Below are 20,791 nucleotides of genomic sequence, written 5' to 3'. Positions count from 1 at the left end.
ACTGCTCTTCCCAGAAGGTCCTAGAGCAGTCACTGTTGAACTTACAAAGAATTTTAACCACTCACAAGAATTAAGGGTAGACACTGCATTATCACGTGCCCTTTTTAGACCCAAGAGTCAAAGCCGTGTATTTTTTTTTTTTTTTAGATGGAGTCTCGCTCTGTCACTTAGGCTGGAGTGCAATGGCACCATCTCGGCTCACTGTAACCGCTGCCTCCCAGGTTCATGCAATCCTCTCGCCTTAGCCTCCCAAGTGGCTGGGATTACAAGCATGTGCCACCAAGCCCAGATAATTTTTGTATTTTTATAGAAACAGGGTTTCACCAGGCTGGTCTCGAACTCCTGACCACAAGTGATCTGCCCACCTTGGCCTCCCAAAGTGCTGGGATTACAGGCGTGAGCCACCACACCCGGCCCAAAGCCATGTAACTTAACAGCACAAGGACTTTAAAAGCAATGCAGAAAGTTATGTGGATGCAATAGCCTTTTCAAGTTCATAATTTGAATTAACTTTTAAATAACTTTAGAATTAGACAAAATTATTCTTTTTCTCAATAAGAACACATCTTCTTTGGCACATTTTATGTAAACCTAGGAAGCAAGAAATTCTGAACTGCCTATCGGATATTAGCATTTTATAGAGGAGAACTGTTCTACAATTTCTGGAACATGTTTCCCATATAATAACCCTTTCTCTTCATGAAAATGATCCACACATCAAATAAGAACCAAAATGATTTTAACATTTTAAATTATACAAAAAGTTTACTTATAAGCATTATCTCATTTATATGTATCCAGTTTTCCCATTTTTAGCAATTTAGATTACTTCTGAAAACGGAGATATTATGCAACTTAAAGTTACTTCCCTACTAACCATTGTTAAAGCCTGTTCTTATGAAGTGTTTAAGAAAACACATGGCATTTTGTTGATAGCTCAGAAGATTTAGCTGTTTTCATTGAACTAATAACATCAGTCTCATTCATATACATATATATATTCTTTTTTTGAGATGGAGTCTTGCTCTCTCTATATATATATACACTCACCACTTTATAAAAGATGGCTGGATCCACACTATTCTTTGGTGAAACTGGAACCTGTTTACATGGCTAAACTTTCTTAGCTCCAATATATAATCCAACAAAAGCTATGAACTAAAATTTGGGTAAAGCAGTCTCTATTGTGGTATGGTTTTGGTTTTTTAAATCACAGAATGAATTAAAAAAAAAAAAAAACTCTTATACTTTTTTCTTCAGTTTCAAATGAGTTTCCAATGTTTACATTCTAGTTAGACCACAAATAAGGAATCCTATCTCAGCACCAGCAACTTAGTAACAGCAGATGTAAAGCAGGCAGAAAAGAAGAGAAAGGAAGATATAGCCTGGTAGGCCTCCGCCTAGGAGCCAGATTTTACAAGTAGGGTGTGAGAAAGAAAGGAGGAAAAAAAAAAAGATAAAGTGGGAGCCTTCCAGCCACTACACATGGTACAGTAGCCACCTCCGCCATTCTAGTTTATCTTCCCTCAGGGACAGCCTCAGTAGCCCAGGTGGGCAGCCCACATGGGCCACCAAAATTGGAACCGAAATGCAGGTTCAGTCGCTTGCTGTAAGAAAGTGACGTTTTATTCCAAAGTTAGCTTAGGGAAAAAAATATAGGCTTCCTCCCTTAAGGGTACCATTTCACTTTTGAAGCAGAAATGAGGGCACTTTTGAAAGGGAGCTTGGCATGAATGGCATGCAGGGAAGTGGGCATCTTGAGGGCCACTTGCTTTGGTGCCTTATCTACTGGGTGGTCAAGCTGGCGACTGCTGGTGACTTCATGGGAAGAACTAGGATGTAAAGTGGCCGAAACGCTCCATGTGAACTCTCCAAATTTAGTCTAAAATTAGACTAAATTTCTTTCAGAATCAGGAAAAAAAAAAAAAAAAAAAAGGCAGTAAGTCTTCCCTGTTTGCTGTTTCAGACATGAGGAAAAGATTCAGTCTGGGCACAGTATTTTAGCTTATTCCTTTGTAGCCCCAGTATGCTGCAGAGGATAAGGAAGCTCCAACTGAGCCACGTCCATTTTCTGGGCATTCAGCAGGTAAAATGAATGAGCACTCTAATAGCCTATGTGTGTTACTTACTCTACAGAATGAGTTTTGTGGCCAATGGATTTTTGAAAGAAAAAAAGTCAACACTTATATGTCAGAAAATTAGAAATAATGTTCCACTCCTTTAATCAGGAACACCTAATTCAACAATTTTCAACAATTGTCAACACTAAGGTCGTACATGCACCTGACCTGAACAAAGTGTCTATGAATTCTAGTAACTTCAAGTGAATTTTTTGCCAAAAATTCTTGCTAAATATCTGAACATCTAAAACCTTTCAAAGTGAAATGCTTATTTTTTGGCAATATATTTACTGCATCAATCTTTTTGTGTGCTGCAGTCATGAGGTCCTGGAGACAGCCTTAGTTTCTGAACCTGTGTCTGGATTTATGTGCTCACTGGAACAAGTAACATCGAAAGAATGTCCCCATTATTCTTAATCAAGGTGAAGTGAGTTTACTGCACCCCTTTCTGAAACAAGGGCTGCATAGCTGTACTGAAGAAAAATGAGCAACTCCTATATATTAAATGATTACCACCCCTGCCCCCTAAATAAACATTTAAAGTCCAGCTTGTTTGCTTTCTAAGGGGTTGGCACACTACAGCCTGCAAGTCAAATCCAGCCTGAGACCTGCTTTTATAAAGTTTTGTTGGAACAAAGCTATGCTTTCATGCATTATCTATGGCTGCTTTTGCACTACAATGAGAGTTGAGAGTTGAAAGGTTGCAACAGAACTATATAGCCTATAATATGTACTTTCTGGCCTTTATAGAAAAAGTTTGCTGCTCTGTTTGATCCTTCCTCTTTTAGACATGTGTGTCTCTATACAAGGGTTAAAGAGTGAAAGTTGCATATGGATTTCACTGAGAGTCCACCATTTCTACCCTAGAAAAAGATAAAGATAAGAAGTCATATCTGTTGTCAGAAACCCTTTGGTGGGACAAAATGTTGCCAATTTAAGTAAACCATGATTTTAAAACCGAGGCTTGGAGAGTGGGGTGGTTGCATGCTGAGAAGACCCTCTTCTGTTACTGGAATAGTAAAGGAGTCAGCTATGGGTTATGGGCCGACCCCTTGCTTATCTGTCCCCCAGAGCTCCCCACTCTATCACAATGTAAGATATATCAGGAGAGCTAAGGTCCAGATTGGCTGGAAAACTGAGATTCTACCTTGAGGCAGAGATTGGATAATACCTAGATATTGAGTATTGTATTTCCCAGAATATGAAGGGTGTGTGAAGCCCTGTGAACAGTACCCATCTCTCAGTGTACAGAAATTTCTCTTTCAGTAAGTTAAAAAATAATTCAAGTATGGTCTATTCCAGAGAGAAGAGGCGTTTCCAAGTTGTCAGAATCCTAAAACAGACATCATGGGGGTATTATTTCCATGCTCCTTCTAACTTGGTCATACCAAATTTGAACACGAAAATTCTTTTCAAATGCTCAGCATTTAGTTATATTGACAAATAATTCCTCACTATATTCATCCAAATAGAATACGCATTCCTAACCACTGTAAAACTAGATCTCAACTGAGGAAGAAGTACAATAAACAAATGTTATATAGTAAATAAACTTTATTTATCTGTTTCTCAGAGATGACACTGCCAACAATCACAGATCTGCATACAATACAGTTATGTATTGGCTATTCACAATTTACAGTAGTGTTTTTTTCCTCTGAAAAATATAAGTACAAAAGCTAAGTAAACAATGAGGTACTGCCATTTGGGATTTATTACATGTCTTAGCTTAAAGAACTGGTCTTTAGCAAATATTCAACAGATCAACCTGAATAAAATAGTCAATTAAATGCTCTAATTTATCAGAAAAAATCCACTAAGTTTCACCTCAAAATGTATTGCACAAGTCTTTTTAAAAAATCACCCTAAAAATAAATAGGAAAGGTAAGCCGTTCTTTAAAAAGAATGGATGAAAGGAGTATTACGTAAGCCCATAAAGCAGGTTAAGTCATTCAAAATATTTTTTAAACAACATAAAACTCTTCCCAAGAGAAAACTGAAGAAAAAACTATCACCATTTCTCCACTGATAAAATCTATTTTAAAGGCAGTCTGCAACATATCTGTGGGCCAGATTTTTCTTGGTCTTTGGGCTACATGAGGGGCCCTGAATGACAACTTCATTCTCAAAGAGTAGCAAGTGTGGACAGTTTTCCAAGCAGCAGTCGCCCAATGTCACTCTTCTTCAAGATGAAGATCGGAGCCATGACTGGAAAAGAAAAAGGAAAAGAGAATAAAGGAGGGAAAAACCCCAAAACATTTAGGTTGACTTTTTGGGAGATTTGCTTTTTCAAGTTTGAAATAAAATTCTATTCCATGGTCTAGAGACTGCAGTAAGGAAGGAGAAATAAGGCTAGGTGTGGTGGCTCATGACTGTAATCCCAGCACTTTGAGAGGCCGAGATGGGAGAATCACTTGACACCAGGAGTTCGAGACCAGCCTGGTCAACACAGCAAGACCCCATTCTTAAAAAAAAAAAAAAAAGTAGAAATTGTTTAAATACTAAATCTTAAAGGTTCTTCTAAAAATTAACATTCTTGCAATTATGTAAACCAACCTATAGTCAGCAATCCTGGAAAATGGCATTTCTAAGTGAAATCTGGAACTGCAACCATTCACCACATATTGAATGCTACCAGTCTGTTTATACAGTAACCCAGGAGTAAACACGCTGACTTGGTTGAATCTCACAAATATTGGACTGGAATTAAAGATGACAGGCTGGACATGGTGGCTGATGCCTGTAATCCTAGCACTTTGGGAGGCCAAGGCGGGCAGATCACTTGAGGCCAGGAGTTTGAGACCAGCCTGGCCAACACAGCAAAACCCTGTCTCTACTAAAAATACAAAAAAATTAGCCAGGCGTGGTGGTGCTTGTACTCTCAGCTACTTGGGAGACTGAGGCAGTAGCCTCCTACTTGGGAGGGTGGGTTCAAGAACCCAGGAGGTGGAGGCTGCATTAAGCCGAGATCACACCATTGCTCTCCAGCCCGGGGCAACAGAGCGAGACTGCCTCAAAAAAAAAATTAAAAATAAAGATGAGAAAGAGCTCTTTCCTCTTATCCAGTATGCTGATTATTCTACATATTGCAATTCTCCCAGCATGACATAATAGCAAAAGACAAACAGCATTTTGGTGTGAAAATTTATGTCTCATCTGGAATTAAGAAATTTAATTTAAAAATTAAAAATAGCCAGGGCAACATAGTGAGATCCCATCACTACAAAAAAAAGAAAAAATTAGGCAGGTATGATGGTGTGTGCCTATAGTCCCAGCTACTCTCAGGAGGCTGAGGCAGGAGGATCACTTTAGCCTGGGAAGTCAAGGCTGCAGTGAGCTGTGACTGTACCACTGCACTCCAGGCTGGGCAACACAGTGAGACCTTGTCTCAAAAAATAAATTAGAAATGCTGGCTGGGCATGGTGGCTTATGCCTATAATCCCAGCACTTTTGGGAGATCAAGATCGGAGGACTGCTTGAGCCCAGGAATTCAAGACCAGCCTGAGTAACATGGCACGACCCTGTTATCTACAAATTTTTTTTAAAAAAATAGCTAGGTGTGGTGGCATGTGCCTGTGGTCCCAGCTACTCAGAAGGCTGAGGCGGGAGGATTCCTTTAGCCCAGGAGGTCAAGGCTGCAGTGAACTGTGTTCACGCCACTGCACTCTAGCCTGGTATGACCATGCTGGGGGGGAAAAAAAACAGCTATGACAAAGCCAAAGTCTTCCTCATAATGTTTCTCAAACGAAAATGCTGGCCAGGAGTAGTGGCTTACACCTGTAATTCCAGCACTATGGGAGGCCGAGGCAGGTGGATCACCTGAGGTCAGGAGTTTGAGACCAGCCTGGCCAACATGGTGAAATCCTGTCTCTACTAAAAATACAAAAAATAAGCTGGGCGTGTTGGCGGGTGCCTGTAACCCCAGCTACTCAGGAGGCTGAGGCAGGAGAATCACTTGAACCTAAGAGGCAGAGGTTGCAGTGAGCTGAGATCGCGCCACTGCACGCTAGCCTGGGCAACAAGAATGAAACTTCGTCTCAAAAAAAAGAAAAGAAAAGGAAGAAAAAGAAAATGCTAAAACCAGTAGTCACATCGAGGTATGAGTTTAAAATCCCATAAAAATAAATTACCAAGTAAGATTAATAGAGGCAAACTTTCCATATATATTAAATGGATAGGGGAAGGTTTAGTCTTCTCAATTTGTAAATGAACAATATGATTCACCACTCATAATGTACTACTAATAGTATATTATTTATAAAACTAGTTCAACAATCATGTTGGTCCTAGGAACCTAAAGAAGACATCAACAAGATCTTCTGTTATATGTAAATTCCTTTGTCAGTTATTATTTGGAAACCTTAGCTTGATCTGTTGTGAGAAACAAAATTCAACATCAGTTCAACAATGCTGCATCATGAAAGACAAAAAAGCTAGGGGAAGTTTCTCGTTTAAAAAAGACTAGGAAAATATGACCACTAAATGTAAAGTGAAATCTCTTGAGTAGATCCTGGATTCTAAAAAATTATGGGAGACATTATTTGGAAAACTGGAAAAAACTGAGTATTATGTACTATATATTAGTATTAGCCAATATTAAACTTCCTAAGTGTAATAACTGTACTGTATGTAGGAAAATGTCCTTGTTTTTAAAGATACATGCTAAAGTACTTAGTATATGTTTACAATGTCAAATACTTGCAAGCATGTCGGTAAATAATTGCCAAATGTTACAAATGGGGAATAATATATATGGAGAGAGAACAAGAGTGAGAACAAGTGAGAAAATCTGGCCAAACACTACTAGAAGAAAGGTATATGGGTGTTCACTGTACTATTTTTGCAAATCTTATGTCTGAAATGTTTCAAACTAAAAGTTGAGGAGACAGTCAATTAATAGAAACGCTGCACAATATATATTTCCTGTGATAATCGATATTTAGTTGCAATAATATAACAAGTGCAATGCAGTATTTATAATATTGTTTTTAAAAGGAAAACATTAAGACTTAATTGGTTAGCTATAGAATTTACAGTTTTTCAATGTTCACATTTATTATCAAAGTAACCTAACAAAACCATGCACTGTATTGCCAGCCATTGTAATGTGGATGACAAAAATAAGACAGTTCTGGATAATCACTAAGGCAAACCAAATAATACATATTAAAATGAAAAGGAGGCTCAAATGTAGGCATAGAAGACTTTTAAAGATAAACGCTTAGAGGGCCAGGCGCAATGGCTCATGTCTGTAATCCCAGCACTTTGGGAGGCCAAGGCAGGTGGATCATGAGGTCAGGAGATCAAGACCATCCTGGCTAAGACAGTGAAACCTCGTCTCTACTAAAATACAAAAACTTAGCCGGGTGTGGTGGCGGGTGCCTGTAGTCCCAGCTACTCGGGAGGCTGAGGGAGGAGAATGGTGTGAACCCAGGAGGCGGAGCTTGCAGTGAGCCAAGATTGCGCCACTGCACTCCAGCCTGGGTGACACAGCAAGACTCTGTCTCAAAAAAGAAAAAAAAAAAAAAGCTTAGAAGCTGAGGTAGGAAGATCACTTGAGCCCGAGGTAGGAAGATCACTTGAGCCCAGGAGTTCGAGACCAGCCTAGGCAAGATGGTAAGACCCCATCACTACAAAATAAAAAAAAAAAATCGACAGCCGCCTTGTAGACCCGATTACTTGGGAGGCTGAGGTGGCAGGATCCCTTGAGTCCAGGAGCTGAGGCAGCAGTAAACTATGATCACACTACTGCACTCCAGCCAGGGTAATAAAGGCTCTCCTTATTAAAAAAAAAAAAAAAGAAAAAGAAAAAAAAAAGGTAAAAGCTTAAAAGAACGGAGAAATGTTGTATCTTGCCATTTTAAACCTTGATAGTATTATTAGCTGGATATTAACAATCACTGAGAGTATTTATTTTAATTATAGTGAAGCCCTATTAATTGTGATCTGTTTTGGTTTTGTGAAAATTCTAGCAAAGGCTGAGGTAAAGATGTATGCTACATTTTTAGTGGGTACTAAATCAACCTAACAGCATGAAAAATATGTAGAGATGAGGGGAGAGGGTTTCAATGATGAAGACAGTCAACTGGGTTGAAACGTTTTGTATGCCTCCATTTCACTGTAATATGTTAATCAGAAAGAATCACGTACAATTAAAGTAGGCTGCCTAAGGGTCTCTCCTCAGGACAAATGTGTTGTCTTGTGTTAAACTGTCTGATCCCAGGAAGTAATAAAGCTATACTTTAAAATCAATCTTACTAGTTTTCATTATTTCTGACTAGCCTTGACTCTACTTAGGCTAGCAGGATTAATTCTCACGAAATATACCACTTCACTTTTATCTAGAAAATGATTTTCACTTCTCTCTCACAATCATAATTTCAAAGATCATTCTTGGAAAATTAAAAACAAAAGGGAAAGTAAGTTACATAAATACTTTTTTGGATTATTTAACAAAATTTCAAAGAGCAATTTTCAAACTTTCATTTACTCTTTAAAGAAATGAAATTTCCTAAAATTATATAACTCTTACTGGTGGTAATAATTTTTAACTATTATTGATCCATATAACATAATGAACAGAAAATACTTGTATTAACCCATAGCATAATCATATGTTCATTAAACAAGAGCAAAAGAATTTCAGCAAAATGGTTAGTATCATGCAACACATTTGATTTTTGCACAAAAGACACAAGACATTGTTCTTCACTCACCACATGCTAACTAAGCACAGACTGATGGTTTACTCAGAAGATACCACTGCGAGGTGAAGTAAACTACAAAGCCAGGAAGAAAAAAAGCTTATTGGGTTAGTTTTAAGACTTAATATAACACATAGATTATATGTGTATATGAAGTTCATAGGATTACAGACTATACTTAAATTTTTCTCAAATCTCCCCAAATCGAGGGTGCACAGGCAAGGAATAAGGAATCTGTAATACCTCCCCCCATATCCTAGGTAAATAAAATATTATGTCGCTGAGATTTTACTTGCAACTTTCATTTAAAGACTTAACATAATGAAAGGTGTACTGCATATTTTAAGTACATATTTACCAGTTAAATTATGGGGCAATTATTTGCTTTACAAAAGGATCTTTCAGAATTCCATGAAAGTACACATTAAAATTTGATTTGCATAATCCCAATTTACCCTAAAAAGTTTTCGGGAAAATGATGATGAATTTGAAGAGACATGTGTCTATATGTTGAATTCTCATTCCTAACATGTGTCAATTTTATCACTGAATAACTATCTTGTAATTCAACAATGTATCAGAAATGGTTTCAGGAATGGTTACCCAAACTGAAATTTCAATTTAAGGAAACTCAATCTCAAATACAGTTTTTACTGTGACAAACCTTAAATAAATTCTATGCCCCACTGTAAGATGATCATAGTCCAAAATCATTAATTACCTTCACAGTGATTTAAAATGGCAGCATTAAAAACAAAGATTGTTTATAAAATCTGAGTCTATTCTTGGACAGTGTGGCCAACCTCAGAAACCTCATTTTATTTATTTTTCATATTTAAAGTTAGTAAAAAGCAGCAAAACCAAAAGACAAGCTAGAAAATAATATGTACAACACACACAACACAATGAGGTTAATATATCCAATCTGGCAGAAGTATACAAAACCCATGTATATGGATATTCCCTATGTCTCTGCTTGTTAAGTACTGAAAATCTTGAAAACAACATAAGTAAATGGAATGAGCAGGAAACTGGTGAACTAAACTGTAGGACATCCATATAATCATACAATCAGCCATTGAAAAGAATGAGAACAATTTGTAATTAGGTAGAATAATATAAAAATATATTAAGTGAAAAAAGCAAGCCATTGCATACTCTCATTTTTATAAAATAAGTGATAAAGGAATAACTATAAATATGTAATTATATGGCTTAGAAAACATGGAGATATTTCCCAAACTGTTCACAGAGATGACACTGGCATAGCAGAAGTAGTTTGGAGGCTGAAGATCATGAGGGACTCCCTTTCTATGTTTCTGGCTTACATTGTTTTTTCCAATGATCACATATTACCTTATTCTACCAATACCAGAATAAAAATCACTCTCAAGAAAACAAATATGTATTTGACATGTGCAATATTTTCTACAATGTGTCAGTTTTATTTATCTGTGTTTCCTGAACCCACCTTGCATGCATCTTCTGAGCCCATGCAAAGGGAAAGGGTAAACCTTGTGTAGGAATGGAAAACTTCTGTACCTAGCAATGCTGAAAAGTTCTGATGATTTTATTAATTCGGAGGAAATTTTGAAAATTCCAACAAAGGAAGAAAATGAGACGTTAATAGAATACAAGACTGGTCCAGGGCAAGGAATGATGAAGAAGTATATACAACACCAAGAATCAGTGTGAAAGCAAAGCTGAAGGAGAGTCAACAAAAGAGCAATTGAAATACATGACTAGAATGGACAGAGAACACAAACAAGCCAACCTTCTCCATCAAAGAAGAGAAATTTTCTTTAATGGAGTCATCAAGAAAACAGTGGTGTCAGTTTATGTCATTACATTTTGCTAGCACTCTAAAGAGAAAAATGTCTAAGAAAACTTTTAAAGAGGGGTTTCCATATAACAAAGGACTCTCAATTCTGAGATGACTTGTTACCCAATTACAATAAACTTTCCTAATGAAATTATCTTAAAGAATGTAACAATATTCTCCTTTTAAAAAATTAGGGTGTACTTCTGGGGCAGTTTTATTCAATAAAAACACAAACAATTAGACAAGCCAAGGACTTATGTATTCACTCTTGCCCATACTGTGGTACTCAAATATCCAGTCTACTCTGGCCATCTAAGCTACCTAAACCATCACAAAATGAAACAGCAAGATATAGTAAACTAAAAATTGAGAGGAAGGAAAAAAGGCTGTTCTAGGAAAAACAGAGATACGTGCATTTGGTATGTGCATTTTGTTTTAACTTCTGCCTGCTGTTTAGAGGCAATTCTTTTTCCTACTTGAAACAAATCTAAAACAAAATTTTATACTTTATGGGGAAAGAAACCTTAGAGATAGTATAATCCAACAATCTCATTTTACCAATGAGAGTCAAAAATATGAAAACGGTTTGCTCTAAGTCATACAGCAATCAAGCTGTTGAGATCTAGGCTTTCATTCCAGCAATATCGCATGTGGCTGGCACTCTAAGGTACTGAAGCTGGAGATGGGGGCATTTTGTGGGCTGGTGTCATCCTGTGACTTGACTCTCCTACTGAGGTCTTTAATGGTTTTTATTATACACATAAATGATTTGTTTACCTTTCCAGTCTCTTTTTCCAGAAAAGACTAGTTCTACACATTGCTATCAGGAGGCTAAATAATCATCATCACCATCCCTACATTATCACTCAGCACAGACAACTGTACTATGGTTCCCCGACAAACCTAACAAGATTATGTTAGTCTTGTGAAGAAAAGAGGCTCTGAGAATTGCCTGAGTTTCCACAGCAAGTCAACAAAGGACTAAGATTCCTTCCCTATACACCAAGACCCTCAAATAAACCAGACTGTAATTATGCTCTATAATTTAACCTTACTTAACAGATAGTGATTTCTCATCTATAAAATCTACTCGAGATTAGGTTAAACTCTGAAAACAGTAATAACTTGTATCCTCTAATGAGGTTTTTTACATAAAGAGTGTAAAACTCACTGAAGAGAACAAAGTATAGTAAAGATAAGATATATTGAAAAGTACCTCACCAGCAGTCATAGAAAGTTTTTGATTAGTGCTACAAAGTAAATGTATAATCATCATGGTCAAAAAGCAAAGTTTTTAGAATGTATTCCTCTGATAATAGCTGATAAATAATGTAAAAACTAACATGGGCTGTACACTGTCAACAAGAAGTACGATCCACACTCTTGTAAGCATCCCAAATATTAATCTGACAGAGGGGGTAGCTTGGCAACATATTTTACGTTTGTTTTGGTTTTCTTATACCACCTTTTCAGCCCTTAGGCAAAAATAACAAAACACTTAGGGTTGCTGATTTTAACAGAAGTGAAACCATAGCTGCACAGTTACAAAAACTTACAGAAAAGATCCATTTTGATGTATTAATGTGATTAAATCATTTAAAAATGATTATTTAATAAACTCCTACAGTTTTGTTTTCTATACATTTCATCATGTGCACTTTCTGTTGGAAAAAGAAAAGTCATTTTCATACCTGTGTTTTGTTCTAATGAGCTACAGCTCAATGGACAGAGAGGTATGAAATTAGCTGAAATTTCTTCAAGAGACTTATTCAAAGACAGTGATTCTTATTGCTCATTTTATGAATGATGGCAATCTCTGACAAAGGTAACTCTTGCTTCAACTTTCTTATACTCGTGAAACAATCATAAGTCACATTATCAAGTATCAAGAATCTCCTTAAACTGACAAAAGTTGACTCAAATTGATTAATTCATGTCATCTCATATTTTGGGGCCTTCCTCATTTCAATGAAGTTCATCATAAAATTTCTTATTTCCTAAGCATCTTTATTATTTGAATAATATTACTTAAGCATATATTTTTATTCATGTATGAATGGATGAATGGATATTACACCTTCCCCCTAAAATGAAAAGTTCCACAAGGTCAACAACCAATGTCTTCTGTATCTTCTATTTTCCTATATTTCCTGTAACAACTAGAAGAGTAGACGACTGTTGACTGAACTTATTCATTAAGCAAGAGATAATGATGGATGAGACTTGCTTAAAGGAGTAGTAGAAAAGTAGAACATTCTTTCTGGGCAGGTCAACCTCTGGGATAAAGGAAGATTCTTTCAGGAAGGATAAGTCAGCCACCATTTCATACCTACCTAGAATGAATACCACTGTATTCAGGAAGAAAACAGTCTGTTTTTCAAAGACTTTTAAAAAGTTAACAAAAAGAAGCTTTTTTGTCTGCTTTAAAAGAGTTTTATTGATTCACTACCTACATTTACCAATTTGATTTGTTTTTCATCAAAGCAAATCAACCAAAGACTGCATGTGTATACGGAATGAAGGGGAATGTTTCCTACCACATTTACTTCAGCAGTGACTTAAGATGAGTCTATACTATACAGCAAATCCTGAGAAAATGCAGTAAAAGTAAAGTCTGCCATATTCCAACATCAAGATGATAAAGCAGCTATGGGAGAATGAATACAGGTAACTATATAAAAGCCCTTTTGTATCATTTAAAATTATTTTCTTAAACTGGACCATAATGACAAAATTATGTCAACAGGCTCAAACTGTATTAGAAATTTTTATCTTCACAAAGATAGCTATTTTACCCAGTAAAGGAAAAATTTCTACTCATGGATACAAAATTTCACACTTGTAGAATTAGATGTTCATTGTAATTTAAAATAACATTCTATTGATGAATGGTATACATTATAGTGACATACTTCGTTATCAAAAATATTTATAATCAGAAATAACTAGAGCAATGCTTTTCAGGCTACTAAATGCCAGGGAGTGGCGGAGGAGGGATTTTTACAAAAAAAAACAATTAAATGCTAACCAAAATAATAGCAATTACCTCAGAAAACAGGCAATGAAGTATATAATACAATACAATATACAATGAAGCATTGGGACAAAGGTCAGGGAAAGCTAGGATGAGCTTAGAGGAGACCAAGAAGTGGTCAGAATGTGCCTGAGACATTGGGGTCCCTTCAGGGCTGACCTTGTGCAGAGGGTCAGAGGAACTTCATAAAAGGCTGTAAGTGTAAGAGGTATTATTTAGCCGGGAGGGGGAAAACCCCTCCATCTAGGTCATCCCCAGATTTTTGGTTGAGTTCTATGAGTTAGAACCAGAACAAATAGGTGATCATGTAGAGAAGGAGATTTGGGTTCAAGAGAATCAAGAACTTTTGTAAGAAAACAATCTGTTGGGATATGATGAGATGCTTTGGGACTTACTGACTTATGCTCTTTATTGGAGATGCTCAGACACACGCTAACCCACCACTAAGGAAAAGATGTTGGCTTGCTTTAGTGAGGGGAGAGAGAGAAGAAAACCAGCGCTGGTATGATGAAATAGGTTAAGAGATTGGGAGGAGGAGGGTATTCACGGAGGACTCTGCAGGCTACTATCAAGACAATGAAAGGAAGCAGAAAAAGAGAGCTGAATGCAGGACCCAAATTTTTCAAGTTTTACACTCTGCCTAGAATGGACCTTATTAAATTACTGGTCCAGGGCAAAACTAACTGTGGCATGGAGAATTTTGTATAATTTACACAGTGTGTATTTCTTTCATTTTTCAATTACAGCTGACTTCACACTATGTTTTTAAAAATAACTCAGTTGTTTGTCTGATTTCCCCCATAAGGTATCAAAAGCTCAAGAATGCTTAAATTCTTTCACCCAGAATTAATGTATTTGGAAATCAATTGGAATGAAATAAAGAACTATAATATATAAAACATCTAACATCATGATATAATTTGGTTTAAAAAACTATTACTGGATATACCTGAACAAATGTCTTTTCCATCCTTTCCAAAAAAAGCCCAAGTTCTGGAAATTCCATATAGCATATATGGGTGTCAACCTCTTATATGGTATTAAATTAGACTGTTCCTTCCCTTGAGGGCATCCATTCACATTTACCCTTGGTTAAATGTCTTAGTGTAAATTCCCTCTCATTTTTCAGGCTGTGATATAATAAAGATTTGAAATCTTAAAATTTATTTTACCAACTCAAAAGTCCTTATAAATGAGACAGAATATAAACAGATGGGATATCATCTTCTTCTATCTAGAGCCTACTTCTAGAACTTACCATTAGCCGAGCATCTTCTCTTTCCAAAATTTTCTGGGTCTGATCATCAGGGAACTTCAGTACAGTGGTTATAACTTTTGCCATGGTCTATAAGAAAAGCAAGAGATGATCACTAACAGACAGTGAAGCACATAAAGTCTCAACCCATTCTGACATGTTCTGCTGGTGGGATTCTTTAGTGCTCTCAATGAAAGCCACGAACAAAGAAGTATGATGTGAAGGTATTAGTCAAGGAAATAACAACACTAGAATTTCAATTTAAAAGGACTCCTTACAATGTCTAGATTTATATTATTTTAACAAGATGCATTTATAATAGCATGAAGCTATATAAAATTCTAATGCTCTTGGCCCCTTTATTAAAATAAAACTTTATTATACATTCATTTTAAAAGGCTTCTTATTTGCAGAAATCTATCTGGTAAGTGATGTATTGCCAAAACATATGCTCTAAATAATCAGATTTTAAATACCCCCATGTTCAGCTTTAACTAAATCACATCATATATCTCATAAACACGGCTACTGCATGAACATGAACATGCTCAGTAGGTATTTTTCAAGACATGCAGCACATCAACCTAATAGAAATACAAATTACATTTTAAATAAACACAAGATGTTTTATTTGGTAGAAAACATGATGAATCAAAACATTACACATGGCGGCTTGCAAAACAAGATTATAAATTGTGCAGATCTAAATAAATATACCGTAAGTCAGACTGTCACCCATAAGCTCCTGGAAAATTCTCCTCAAAGGTTGAAACTCCCTATTTTGTATCAAGATGAGATGTTTTGAGGGAGACAGAGAGGAAAGAAGATACCACTTATGAAATAAGTAGGATAACAACTTCAGTGCTTACATACAAAATCAGGTGGTAGTATTCTCCTAAAGATTCCTACAGCAGATGGAAGGGTAGCCCAGAAAACTGACTCTAACATTCCTTGATCATAGTTACACAGACTTTGCGTATGGGGGAAGAGGGAAGGGTGGAAGTGATCAGGGGAACGTCATGAAGGAAAAGATAATATAGTTAACCAAAAATTTTGGAGACTCATGTCATTAGGAAAAAAAGTATCATAATTATTTCCAGGAAGGAAAGGAACTAATTTTTTTAAAGTTCTTATTATATACTAAGTCTAGGCAAGACATTTTACATATTTCTAATATTTACTTCTACTAACAGATCAACTAATACTATTCCTTACTCACAAATCCCACACATGGCAAGATTTTAGTTTCAGACCTCTTCTTCCTTTTGTCTTTCGTCTTCTCCCATTTTGGTAATAAAAAAAAGTTTAGTCGGGTATGGTGGCTAACAAATGTAATCTCAACACTTTGGGAGACTGAGGTGGGAGGATCGCTTGAGGCCTGAAGTTTGTGATTAGCGTGGGCAACATAGTGAGACTCCCATCTCTACAAAAAAATCTTTTAAATTAGCCAGGATTATGGCTATTTTATTTATGGCTATCTCTACAAAAAATTTTAACAATTAGTCAGGTGTTATGGCTCATGTCTGTATTACTAGCTACTTGGGAGAGGTGGGAGAATTGCTTGAGCCCAGGAATTTGAGGTTGCAGTGAACGATGATTGCACCACTGTCATTCAGGTGATAGAATAAGACCCTGTCTTAAAAAATACAACAACAACAACAACAAATACATATATATTTAAGACAACTCAGTTCTTGGAAAATTCCAAAGGCATTTTACAAAAACCCTCATCATTTAAATTGTACTGCCTAGAATCTTGTGGGTTAAACTGCAGTCTAGAAACGAAGTACAGGCATACCTCATTCTATTGCGCTTCACTTTACTGAGCTTCACGGAAACTGTTTTTTAGTTTTTGTTTTTATTTTACAAATTGAAGGTGTGTGGGAATCCTTTGTCAAGCAAGTCTATTGGTGCCATTTTTCTAGCATGTGATCACTTTATATCTCTGTGTCACATTTTGATAATACTTGCAGTATTTCAAATCTTTTCATTATTATAATATCTGTTATTGCACTCTGTGACCTTTGATGTTATGATAGTCACTGTGTTGGGGCACCACAAACCATGCCCATGTAAGACAGTAGACTTAATCCGAAAAGGTGGTTTGTGTTCTGCTGAGCCCCCATCTCTTTCCCTTTCCTTGGGCTTCTCTATTCCCTGAGTCACAATAATATTAAATTAGGCCAAATAATAACCCTACAATGGTCTGTAAGTATGCAAGTAAAAGGAAGAGTCGCATGCCTCTCACTCTGAATTAAAAGCTAGAAATGATTAAGCTTAGTGAGAAAGGCATTCTGACAGCCAAGAGAGACTGAAAGCTAGGCCTTGTATGCCAGTTAGCCAAGTTGTAAACATTAAAGAAAAGTTCTTGAAAGGAAATTAAAAGTGCTACTCCAGTGAACACACGAATCAGAATGAAATAGCCTTATTTCATTTAGTGGTCTGGATAGAAGTTTGGAGAAAGTCTTAGTGGTCTGAAGAGCAAACCAGTCACAACATTCCCTTTGCCAAACCCTAATCCAGAGCAAGGCCCTAACTCCCTTCAATTCTATGAAGGCTGAGGGAAGTGAGAAAGAGGTAGAAGAAAAGTTTAAAGCTAAAAGACTGGTTCATGAGATTTAAGGAGAGAAGACATCTCCATATCATAAAATTGCAAGGTAAAGCAGTGACATGGTTTGGCTCTGTCCCCACCTCAAATCTCATCTTGCAGTTCCCATAATCCCCACATGTTGTGGGAAGGACCCAGTGGGAGGTAACTGAATCATGGGCACAGTTACCCCCATGCTGCTGTTCTTGTGATAGTGAGTGAATTCTCACGAGATCTGATGGTTTTATAAGGGGCTTTTCTCCCTTTTGCTGGGCACTTCTCCTTTCTGCCATCATGAGAAGAATGTGTTTACATCCCCTTCCACCATGATTCTAAGTTTCCTGAGGCCTTCCTCATGTCATTAGTTCAGCCCTGCAGAACAGTGAGTCAATTAAACCTCTTTCCTTTATAAATTACCCATTCTCAGGTATGTCTTTATTAGCAGTGTGAGAAGGGACTAATATAAGCAGTAAGTGCTGATGGAGAAGGTACAGCAAATAATCCAGAAGATCTAGCTAAGTTAACTGATGAAGATGGCTACACTAAACAACAGATTTTCAGTGTAGATGAAACTGCTGTCTATTTGAAGAATATGCCATCTAGGACTTACATAGCTAGAGAGGAGAAGTTCAAAAGCTTCAAAGCTTTAATACATAGGTTGGCTCTCTCATTAGAGGCTAGTGCAGCCTGTGACTCTCAGCTGAAGGCAATGCTCATTTACCATTCCGAAGATCCTACGGCCCTTCAGAATTATGCTAACTCTACTCTGCCTGTGCTCTAGAAATGAAATAAGGCCTGGATGACAGCACACCTGTTTACAGCATGGTTTACTGAATATTTGAAGCCCACTGTTCAGATCTACTGCTCAGAAAAAAGATTCCCTTCAAATATTACTGCTCATTGATAACGCACCCGGTCACCCAAAAGCTCTGATGGAGATATACAAGATTAAATTGTTTCATGCCTGCTAACACAACATCCATTTTGCAGCCCATGGATCAAGAAGTAATTCCAACTTTCAAGTTTTCTTACTTAAGGAATATATTTCATAAGGCTATAGTTGCCATAGGTAATGATTCCTCTCATGACAGTGGGCAAAGTGAAGAACTTCTGGAAAGGATTCACTGTTCTAGATGCCATTAAGAAGATTGGTGGTTCATGGGAAGAGATCAAAATGTCAACATTAATGGGTTTGGAAGAAGATTCCAACTTTCATGGATGACTTGGAGGGATTCAAGACTTCAGTGGAGGAAGTAGTTGCAGATATAGTGGAGCTATCAAGAGAACCAGAGCCTGAAGACATGACTGCATTGCTGCAATCTCATGATAAAACTTTAAGGATGAGGAACTGCTTCTTTTGGATGAACAAAGAAGTGGTTTCTTGAGATGGAATCTACTTCTGGTGAAGATGCTGTGAACATTGTTGAAATGACATCAAAGAATTTAGAATATTAAATAAACTTAGTTGATAAAGCCACGGCAGAGTTTGAGAGAACTGACTGCAATTTTGAAAGAAGTTCTATGGTGGGTAAAATGCTATCAAACATGCTCTTGAAAGGAAGTGTCAACTGATGTGGCAAATGTCACTGTTGTCTTAGGAAAATGCCACAGATACCCCAACCTTCAGCAACCACCACTCTGATTAGTCAAGAGCCATCAACATCGAGGTAATACCCTCCACTAGCAAAAATATTACGACTTGCTGAAGGCTCAGATGAATGTTAGCATTTTTTAGCAACAAAGTATTTTTAAATTAAGGTATACACTTTTTTTGAGACAAAATGCCTATTGAACACTTAATAGGCTACAGTATAGTATAAATGTACTTTATACGCACTGGGAAACCAAAATAATTTGTATGATTTGCTTTATTGTGATATTCGTTTATTGCAGTGGTCTAGAACTGAACCTGCAATACCTCCGAGGTATGCCTGTAAATATGTGGCATGAAATGGCAAGAGAAATATGAAGTAGTAATCACTTCCGTATTTTAGTTTCTAGTATACTATCTATAAAGGTTTTTTTATAAGTACCAAAAAATCTAAAATTCAGGGATTCACAATTATAGGAAGCATTTCTCTAATATCAACACCACGTAAAGCTCCAAGGACCAAAAAGTCCATTTATATTTACTATGAAACAACATATACACGCATGCACAAGCATGTTTGGGGGAAAAAAAAAAAGAGCTGTGGCTAGTTGTCTCTTCATATTTCTAGACGACATTAAAAGGTAAACCCACCTCTAAATTCATCAGCGATCCAGAATCTGCAGCTCATTACCCAGTAAAGAGTTAAAGCTCGTCCCTGGCTTGCCAGAAAACACTTTGAGAAGCCCAGGCTCTTTGCCACACCTTGGAAAAGATATCAGACTGTCTACTCTACATACAATATCCTCAGGCCCTGGGAAGTAAGGAAAAGTTCAAATGAGCCACCTGATTTAGAAGTGACCTCTCCCGCCAGGTATTCCTTAGGGAGAGGCATCTGCAGAAAAGCTTAGGATGAGAAACACTTTATGTTGAAAAGGAGAACAGGCTGAATTTCAGGTTCAATATTAGCATGGAGGATCAAAACCCAAGAAAAAGAAGTATACGGACAGAAGGAAGGAAGGGAACTTACTTAACTCCATACTACAAGAACGTATGTACTATATACAGTCTTCTTTTAAAAGTCATCTGCCTCATAAAATAAAGAACACTGTGTACAAAAGCAGATGAAGAAACACAGGTGAGAAGACATATGAATCCTGCTAGACAAGAAACAATCAAATCACAAAGGGCACAACATAATCTGACTTATTCTAAAACCGAAACCTGGTCTCCATTTCAAATTCTTTGTTAATGTATAGAAATTGGGCAAGCCCCCCAAAAAAGTGTCTAAAAACAGCTCTGATCTTGTCAATCCCTACGAGAAAATTTTCAGGGCTACCCCCTCCCAATACCTACAGGTAAAACTCTGAAAACATTCAAGGCCCTGCACTCTAGTGTAGCCTTAAGTGAAATCACTTCCTCTTCATAAATCCAGTGTTTTAGTTGGACCAGGCTACTTGTGATTTCAAAAACCCACATTCTATTTCCTGCCTGAAACCTTCTGTCTGGGCTACCCCTCCACCATCTGGGCTCATATATAAAAATCTAACATTCCCCCTTAAATCCTAGTATACACACCACCTCCTCCGTGATGTTCTCCTTGATCTTCCCACAAGTAAACATGAGGACTCTGTTTCTCTCTTACAGCACTTATTACATTCATCATCACATTATGGTTAAG

The 20,791-nt window shown here is 36.9% G+C and overlaps 1 protein-coding gene across 20 annotated transcripts in view; it reads right to left on the bottom strand.

Moving 5' to 3' along the window:
• Positions 1-3,659: 3,659 nt before the first annotated feature.
• The window catches only part of GOLGA4 (golgin A4), a 119,556-nt gene continuing 102,424 nt past the window's right edge, over positions 3,660-20,791 (bottom strand). For 13 of the 20 annotated variants that reach the window (XM_015131367.3, XM_077992126.1, XM_015131370.3 and 10 more), the window contains 3 exons: positions 14,939-15,025; positions 8,837-8,899; positions 3,660-4,328 (listed from right to left, as the gene is read on the bottom strand). In XM_015131367.3, the coding sequence (XP_014986853.3) occupies positions 8,870-8,899; positions 14,939-15,025 (117 nt within the window). In that variant the 3' untranslated portion in view covers positions 3,660-4,328; positions 8,837-8,869. The remainder of the gene's footprint in view (positions 4,329-8,836; positions 8,900-14,938; positions 15,026-20,791) is intronic. The other 7 variants (XM_015131368.3, XM_077992128.1, XM_077992129.1 and 4 more) reach the window with 1 other exon arrangement.

This window comes from Macaca mulatta, chromosome 2 (assembly GCF_049350105.2).
Source record: "Macaca mulatta isolate MMU2019108-1 chromosome 2, T2T-MMU8v2.0, whole genome shotgun sequence".
NCBI classification, from domain to species: domain Eukaryota; kingdom Metazoa; phylum Chordata; class Mammalia; order Primates; family Cercopithecidae; genus Macaca; species Macaca mulatta.
This window is presented reverse-complemented; position numbering and strand designations above follow the sequence as displayed.